General features: G+C 32.4%; 1 protein-coding gene across 1 annotated transcript; it reads right to left on the bottom strand.

The window, feature by feature from the left end:
- Window positions 1–567: 567 nt before the first annotated feature.
- LOC108757565 (uncharacterized) lies at window positions 568–9416 on the bottom strand (the record flags this gene model as incomplete). The annotated part of the gene is made up of 3 exons (XM_018502025.1): window positions 8642–9416; window positions 5999–6411; window positions 568–708 (listed from the first exon to the last, which is right to left on the bottom strand). Coding segments are annotated over exons 2-3 (536 nt in total), but the record flags the coding sequence as incomplete, so codon positions are not given.
- Between the last annotated feature and the right edge of the window lie 240 nt (window positions 9417–9656).

Genomic DNA, 9656 nt, shown 5'->3' on the forward strand with positions numbered 1-9656 from the left:
GCCGCAATTTTGATTTGACGAGCCGATTCGATATTTACAGACGTCGATTTCTACGCAATCTAGCATTGCTTCTCGATGCATGCGCACGTAGAAACGGATGCTATTTCGGTGCTCGCGGGTGCGCCAGTTGACGTCACGCACATGCGGCTTTCGAGGATGCGATTTAACGCGATAATCGGCTTCCGTGATCGAAACTTTGAGGCGTTAATTTATGAGTTGTGTGTTGCTAAAGTTACGATTGCTCGCGAAAAACAATACGTGCGTCACATATTCAATATATGTATCTATGTGGCATGATATCTCATTTGTTTATCGCCAATTAAAACTGTTATGATCCAAATTAAGCTCATTGCATTAAATTTTTGTGTAATGTAACAGTAAATGTGCCATATACTTCTTATATTAAAGCTATACGTTTTACTTCAGAAAAAATTTCACATAATATACATTTTTTGTATTAGGTTAAATTTTGAAATATTTTAAATATTCAAAATACTTAAAATTCGAGATTAAAAGAAGTTTAGAATAGAAATTTGATAATTCTTTTTTTGTGAGATTAAGACTTACTCAGTATCAGGCACAGGTATCATAGGAGGAGGTAAGCGGCCGTTGTGGTCCAGAAAGTGATTGATCTCAGGTTCCTCTTGTACGGGGGTCTCATAAACGAGTGTTTCCACCATCGACCCTTTGCTCGAGCCGAAGGATACCCTAAACAGTAATCATTCTTGATGAAGCAACAAATACATAGATAAACAAACAAGTTCATTGATAAATTTATAATTAAATTATTACGGAATTATATATATAAACAAATAAATAGGCAGGAATAATATTTTCTCCACATTTTGAGAAACGTCTTTAAAGCTAAATGACTCTTTACTTATTTTGAACATCCTGTATTCGGCGTGCGATCAAAACAGGTCATATGATATCGATCAGTGCATGAAAAATACTTGTTGTAAACCTCAGTTTTCTATCGCGTGACCACAACCGACTGAACCGACGACCGCAAAGATGATATCAAAATCAAAATCTCGCGATCACCATGGCGTCAAATTACGCGCGTGATCAAGATTGACCCGTATATAGAAGTGAATATGCCGCACACAGTTACTCATTACTCGTCTCGGAAATGGCTTCGGTGAAAAACAATCAGAAGAAAATCTTAACAAATTCGTTCAGCAACTGTCCACAAAAATTGCATGTTATATTTATAAAAGAATAATTTTTTAATAATTTTACACATAATAATTACCAAATACGAAGTTTGCAATATCGGTACAGACGTTTCAACTCATGTTTGAGTTTTCTTTAATGTAAAGGCGATAATAGATAGAAAAACAAGTTTGATCCCTTCTTCAACATAGTCAATTATACAAAACTTCTAGTCAAACCATTACAAAAAATAAAATACAGCTCAACAGCTAGATGAGAAGTTATTTACAATGTGATATTATCTATGTGCGTCAAATAATAATAATTTTTTTATTAATATGAACTAACAATAGTATAATCTCAATATTATATTCTTTTAGTAAACAATGTAACTGTTAACTATAACTCATGTGTTGTATGTTGTACATATTAAATTGGTGAATAGAAAATTATAATGTTGAGGTCATTACTATTAGTTGGTGTTTATTGGAATATTTACTGGTGTTTTAAACAGCTAAAGTTCTGATTTTGCAGTCTAAAGTTATTGTTTCTAATAATAGTCTAATATTAATTAATATTAACTAATTCTTTCAGTAAAATTTTACTGCTTTACAATGCTCTACACTTCTAACTGCTATATAATCAGCGACTTTTTGGTGTTTTTCGGTAATAATATACTGATTTATTTTTAGAGAGTATGTCTGACGGTTAGCTTTTCTTTTCATATCCAGAAAAAAATAAAAATCATCCAACAGGACAAAAAATGTATTGTTTGTACTACAGAAGCAGAAAGAATCGCGAACAAAAGATTTAGATTTCAGGTTTAAATGTAAAGAGTGTAACATCGGGCTCTGTATAAGTTATTGTTTTCAGATTTATCACACAAAAACAAACTTTTAATGTATTGCTATTTACTTGAATCATCATTTCGAATAAAAATTTAAAAAAACTCGATCTACTATCTAATTTAACGCTAACTTGAATATCCTGATACAACGTATACCTTAAAGATTCTATAAATAATTATAAACTAGTGTACATTTGAAATTAATTGATGACTAAATCATGACAAGAAACTGGGTTTCACGGAGAAGCGCACATTTCGAATTAATCATTTTTTCTCAAGGATAGTACGATTCTCATAATTAATTCAGGACGTTGTAAATAAACAGAGTTGAAATGATATCGTCAAAGACATCCTGTGTATCGAAAAAAAAAATTTTTTTTAAACGTTTATTTTTGCTCGATCGCAGAAGAATTACTGCATCGAGCCGAGATAATTTTACTCTTACGGCTCAAAAAAGAGCCGCAGCGGCAGTCGATTAGCGAGAGGTATAGTCTGTTCGGTTGAAATCGATTATGGAATACTATGGTTCTTGTTTGCAATAGAAAACACTTTCATTTCAATCTCTTCATACTTTTACATAAGTGCATTTTATTAAGCGTTATTATTTATTCATTTTTATGAATTATAAATATGCATAAGAATTTTAATATGAACGAGATATTTAATCTTTATGATATATACAGCGTACTTATGGAAATGTCCAAGTGTCCAATTGGTAAAATTGTATTTCTTATAGTAAAATTCTCCGTATTTTTTTTTTTACAAAATAATAGATTATGACTTTTTACTTTCTAATATTAAACAATATCAATAATTAAGCTTTAAACTATAATTGAATCGATCGTTAAGAATGAGAAAATGAAAAAGATATTAAAATATATCAGAAGTAAATGTTATAAATCTCTCCTAAGAGAATAATAAAAGAAGCAATAAAAAATATTTCCATTTTAATCTTTTCGTGCTTCGACACAATTATTTTATTATGTGTTATTATTTAATCTTTTCAAGAATTCTTAAATATGCATATATATATAAGAATTTAAAAAAAATAAACGTTAAATACGCAACAGTATTTCCTAAGTACGCAATAGCGTTTTGGCAACGGATCAGTTTCTTTCTAGAGTGATTCAAGCTACGCGCTGCCAGTATTATTATGAAGAACCTAAATAAACGCTCCTCGAAAATGCATTAATCGGCATAGTGTATTAGATAAATTTCTTTATCACGGAATTTATCGTTAAGAAATGCTTGAAAAGAATTGAAACTCACATTGTTATAATAGAACACAATTTCATCTCTGTAAAGTTAGCATCTTATCTTTTAAAACAATAAATTTTTCTTATAATTCTAAATATACCCTGAAGAGTTTTAGAGTTCCTTAATAAAATTAAAAATAGTTCTGCTAAAAAAAAATCACCGATAAATTTTCGGCGCTAACTTTACGAAATGAAGTACGAAAAATACGATATTTCTTTAAATATGTATTAATTTAAGCGCTTAAAGTTATAATAATTATCGTTAAAATTTTTGAAGTGCTATCTAGGACTCCTACTAGAACTATCGAAACGTTCAAAAATTGTTCAAGTGTTAGAAATTTTTCGATCCGTGATACGAAGTCTCAATAACTTCTCAAACGTTAACTTTACAGCTTCAAGTGTTGATATTTTTTATTAAAATTCTTGTAGTGTTATCCAGAATTATTAACAAAACTATCAAAATCGTCAAAAGTTTTTCACGCCTCGAAAAATTTTTAACATTCGAGGGACGAAAAAGTTTTCAAAGTTTCGGCAGTTTTGTCGATAATTCTAGATAACATCAGAAGAGTATATTTACTACTTATATATCCATATGTACCAGTATATGGGGGTGAAATGACGAAATTGACACGTTCTTAAAAAATATAATTTTTTTTTAATTTTCTATGATAACCAAAGTTTTAGCAAATCTAAAAAAAAAATACTTCTAAAGACTCTTAAAATCATATGATTTTTATTAAAAAAAATTTTTATTTCACTTTCAATAACATTTGCTTTAAAAGAAAAATAATTAAATTTTTTATATGGATATATAAAAATACATATTCACTATTTTAACATAGCTTTCAACATATTACAAGTCCAAAATCAAATGAATAATCAGCGTTTTTTTAGTTTGCTTGTAAAAAACGTAGTAGTATACTTACTGACGGATTTGTTTAAAAACGGACAAATATTTAAATAATGATTATTACTTATAATTTTCAAGCGCCATTGTGAATAAATCATTTAATTTTTACAATATTCAAACTCGATTACAATAAGATCATGTCTTAAAATACACAAAAAAAAAATCGATTGAAAAAGAACTATTCGTCATTATGCAAAACAGTTATAAGAAAATATGAAGTCCATCTAAAGAATCAGTTTGACTCAATATAAATTAAATCCGTGTAGGGCCAAAAAACAGCTTTATTGATACGCCTGCGCCTTCTTTGTTGTCCAAAACAATTCTTGTAAAACAAACTTTGGTTAGAATAACCAAATATATATTAGAACAATTTTTTAATAAAAAAATAAGAAAATTTTTGTTAGTCATATATCAACAAAATCATTGATTATATTACTGATTTTGTTGATATGTACCAAAACATTTCTCTCAGTTTTTATCAGCAAAACGAGAAACTGTGCTTTTGCGTATATCATGTCGACAAGATTGTTATTACGTTGCGGAACCCGTTTAGCTATTTTAATTCAGCTCCGAATATTATTTCAATCATACAGTTTTAATAATATCGTAACATTTGTGACACGTTAAGTGTTAAAACATATATGATCGACAGGATCAAAGTTTTTTTCTACTTCGCGTTTTATTTCACACCGGTTTCGTACTGAAATATCTCTCTCGCTATTTTATGTGTCTTTGGTCAGAATTATTAAATGCATTCAGGAGATGGTCTCGATCGTCTCGGTACGTTTTGTCCGAGCGAGGCTCCGCTCGATGCATTATGACGACCCATCGAAGTCACGGCGAAGTTGACCCTGACCTATCCTTCGTGCAAGTGCCAGCAAAAGTTTCGTACGAGTTGCGAAAATCAGCCTGTAGACTCGACATGTAGTGACGTTCTTTTTTTTCGCGAAAGAGAGGCATTTTATCATGTAAATCCCAATAAACCTGCTGAGAGAGAGAGAGGGGGGGGGGGGAGAGAGAGAGAGCATAAGCGATTTAATTTCAACATTTTTTCCGAGAAAAACAATAACCGTGTTTCGATTTCAAAGATTTGTGATTTTACCTCTATCTGATTATATTTATAACTTTTGATCTTGGATACAACAGATGATAACAGTGTCACGGAATCCTGCATTAAAAAAAAATTTTTAGTTTCTGTGACTATAAAATTACAGGTTGCCATAAAATTGTGATTATTACTTCTATAACGTTATTAATAATAACTATATATATCGTTCTATCAATAAATATATATAGTTAGTAACTGAAATCACTATAAACTTAGTCGTTAAGTAGTAGTTAAATTATAATAATATACAATCTTTTGTATAGCAATTATAATTACAACTATAGTTACTTTTGGTTGCCAAGTATGTATACATTTATATTTATTGATAAACTATACATATAATTATTATTAATAACATTATAGTAGTAATAATCGTAATTACGGTAATATGCAATTATAGTCACAAATACCAAAAATTTTTCTCTCAGAGAGAGAGAGAGAGAGAGAGAGAGAGAATTTATTTAAAAAATAAGCTTAAACTGTGTGGAAATTGTAAGATTCACGCAAAAATGTTATTAGATATCAACATCCACTTTAGCTGAATATGACTTTTGCTTATTTGTATTGAACATTTCTCGATTGAATTTCATTTATAATTGTTTAAAAAATAATTTAACGTTATTTTTTATAGAGTGTACAAGATCTAGACTAGTAACTTCCCGTTTAAGATGATCTTAATTTGAAAAAAATCGCTTTTTTTTATTGCTATCTTCTTCACTTACCTTTTCAGGCTGGCGTGCTTCGCGCCGTTGAGAATCTTGTTCTTACGTTCGCTGCCGGCGGTACTGGCTACGCTGTCGATGCTGTAGAGGCTGTCGTCCTTAGTAACCCTGCTGGCGTTGTGCAGGGTCGATTTCCTCGCGGTTGTCGTCCCATTGTGCTTCGGGCTCTCGACCGGTCGAGGGAAACCGTGCCGGGCGACAGGATCGCTGCCAGTCGGATCCTCGATCTTGGTGGAGACGATCATCGCTCTAGTCGTGTCCGTGCATTTTCTGGGAGATGTGCTCACTACAGTGGTGCTCTTTTGCAGCTTGCTGGTCGTGCGATAATTGTTCTGTTGGCTGCTGGGTTCGCCGGGCGGTGGCTTGTCCTCCGTCGGCAACATGTACGACAACATTGTCCCTTTTTCTTTCACCTGGGTACACGGGAAGCAAACACGTAGGCGGAAATTCAGTACGATTGCCGTGGAAGATCGGCGGAGTCATTAACCAGGTAGGCACGATGATGAGAAAAATACGTAGCGATATAAAAGAGATCAATTGAGAGTCGTTATAGAAACGGATAGAAAAAGTATACTGTTCACAGTAATAAGAGCATGACGGTAAGCTGCTTGATTAATGCTTCGAGACACATAGTTGGAAGTTAACAACATACCACTCGCAACAATTAGGAAAGATTCGGACGATTCTATAGTTCGACTCAAATGTCAGCGATTAGGAAAAATCAAAGTAGCATGTTCCGACAGACATATTCATTTAATGTCTCGAATTTGGATACTGAGAGAAATTTTTGAAATTTCAAATATTTCTATCTAGATGTTATCATTTTCTGAAGAAATAGTCATATAATTGTTTTGAGTAGGATAATCTTAAAGAAGATTTATTTCTCAAAATAATCCTTTTTAAAAGATATACATATATGAACAATATACAAAAATGAAGTTTGTACCATTAAAAAAATAAAAAGTGCTTTAAAATTTGCAGTTTTAATTAAATACACATTAATTTCCACATCTCAATAATCTAGTAAACCGCAAAAAAGATTGCAAAAAAATTTTAATCAAATATCGAATTAAATTATCGAGAAACATTTGGTTCCGTTGAGAATGCGGAACAATAGCGAGTATATTCTTCGAGTATTAAGAGGATTAAGTCGAGTAGTTAAGTAGTTCAATATCTCGTGACGGTCAAGTGATTATATGAAATCACGTGTGTCGCAGCGCTTACATTATATTCTGGGTATATATAACGAAGAGCATTATTATTAGCGCGATAAGTCAACCGTCTCCTGTCAAACTAGTTTGTCGTATCGCGAGTCTCCCGCGGATGAGCGTCATCGCCGTTATCATTAGCAGATAACTGTATCGAATCCGTCCTCCTCGATGTAATGCAAATACTCGCAATGAATCGGAATGAGAGAGCGGACACAAAAAAAAAACGATTCGCTTTAAATGTGTTTACACAGTCACTGACCGACAGATCCGATTTCCTATCTTCAGGCGTCTTCGATAATAAAACCTGCGATATCGGTTATACAAAAAGAAATGTCGAAGAGAACGTCGATTGGCTAGATTTGAATGTTTAACAGTATTGTTGATAAATGGAAACTGACACGTGAAAAGATCGTAATTGAAGAGATGGCTCCTTTTGTCTACGAATCGATTGCCTACAATATCGTTTGCCTACATCACTTTTACCGACAGTTCGTTTGCGTACAAAAATTATTGCTTTCAAATTATTTTTCCAATATTTCGCCATATTGAACAAAAATTGAATACCCAATATTGTCCCAATATTGATTCAACAATTCCTGCAGGAACAACTGCAATGATTAAACCTCTTTATACCTTCGTCTTCTAAATTTGAAAAAATTTCATACATTTTTCAGATACAGTTATTTTGTATAATTACAATGTAAACTTGCATTTAGGAAACAACATTACCAAACTTTAATCGTTTATTCATAATTAGTTATCTTCTCAGCTTATAAACTATTTGTCGTGGAACAAAAGTGGTACATTAACAAGATAAATCACTTAACTTTGATAATCCCGTAGATCATTGTTTAAAAAAATGTTAAACTATGTGCGCATTATGCAATATAGCAATCACAAAGTGTATTAGGCAAATTTTTTGTATATAAAAAAATATGTCTATTATTTTTTACTATTCTACAAATATACAAAGTTTTATTAAAGTTTCAGGGAATCTCACAGAAAGGTAGGTTTATTTGTTAGTTATACAAACACACAATCAGTATTGTTCGTTCAAGTAATCTTAGATCCACTGAATAGTTATATTATTCATACACTGAGAAAAAAGTTATTAACTTGACTGAGTGCTTTTAATTCGTAGTGATTATGTAGTACAAGTATTTATATATTTATTTTCAATAAATTAAATACAATATTATACATGAGGCATGTCAACATGTTATTTATTTAAATTAACAAATATTGGCTTGACAACTCGTAACCGTTGTATTTAGTTGAATCAACTAATATTTTTTGAAAACAAAACTTTTTTCTCAGTGTATAAACTATAAAGTTTTTATGTTAATAACTTTAGGTAATAGTCATACGAGTAAAAAATAAACAAATTTTTTTTATTTTTGTGCGATTTTCTTATGAAAATCACACGACATACCTGGACTTTCTAGTGCATATTTTAATTCTGTAAAAAAATGTTGCAATCCGTGAAGCCAGTTCGAAAATTTTGATTGCACTGTAATTCGTAGTAATTGCCGTCGCTCCAACATCCCTTAAACTCAATTTCTCGGTTTTACGCTTGAATGCACTTGCATCTACGTTGCTCGTTTCTCACGCGTGCGATTTCGCATGCGCGTTGCCGCAAATTTGTGTCTCGCGACTCGCGACTGCTTCCGCGACTCAACACACTCGCTCACTCGTACCGACGCTTGTGCGCTTAAATCGCATCATACGATTCCATTTAATGATTATTTCAACCAAGGTGATCGCACTAATGGCATTAATGGACGATCGAAACCTTTGAAATTATTTCAACCCCTTTTCGATAAAGTACATGTTATTATTTCTATGTTGCGTTTGTGTTTCTCGAAAGTTAAAATGTGGAAACCACATCTTGACATGCATTCTGACTTTTTTTTTATTTTAAACAGTAGTTTCGAAATTTCAGGGTCACTAATGTCTCTAACGCGAATGCTTGTTACTTTTGGTGCAGCAGCAAGTAGCTTCCGTTACGCGGCGGATGGCGAGAAGAGAAAAGGAATGTTTGCCAGCAGAAAGCCGAACCGCGACTGAGCGTGACGCAAAAGCGAGGCAAAGGTTACAAGACAGACGGCCGACTATAGCTACATCTGCTCTACTCCGCTTTAGTTGTCCGCTGCTCTCCGTTCTACATGTTGTTTCTAGTCGCTCAATTCGTCTTCCCTATAGCTAGTCTTTCCACTTAACCAAATCTTAATGAAGAAATTATGTAATAATATGCTATTTATACGCTTTCCAAATCCACAAGAACAGATTTTCCGCTCATTTCGTTTAGCCAAAAAAAAACTTTTTTGTGAGGGGGGACTGAGTATAGTAGACGTACTTACGTTCGCGCCAAGAAGTACTTGAAACAAGGATGTCCGAAATGTCTTCTTGATAGAGTAGCATTGGGACTACCTGAAACATTTGTAATC

Source organism: Trachymyrmex cornetzi, unplaced genomic scaffold, assembly GCF_001594075.2.
Source record: "Trachymyrmex cornetzi isolate Tcor2-1 unplaced genomic scaffold, Tcor1.1 scaffold147, whole genome shotgun sequence".
NCBI lineage: Eukaryota > Metazoa > Arthropoda > Insecta > Hymenoptera > Formicidae > Trachymyrmex > Trachymyrmex cornetzi.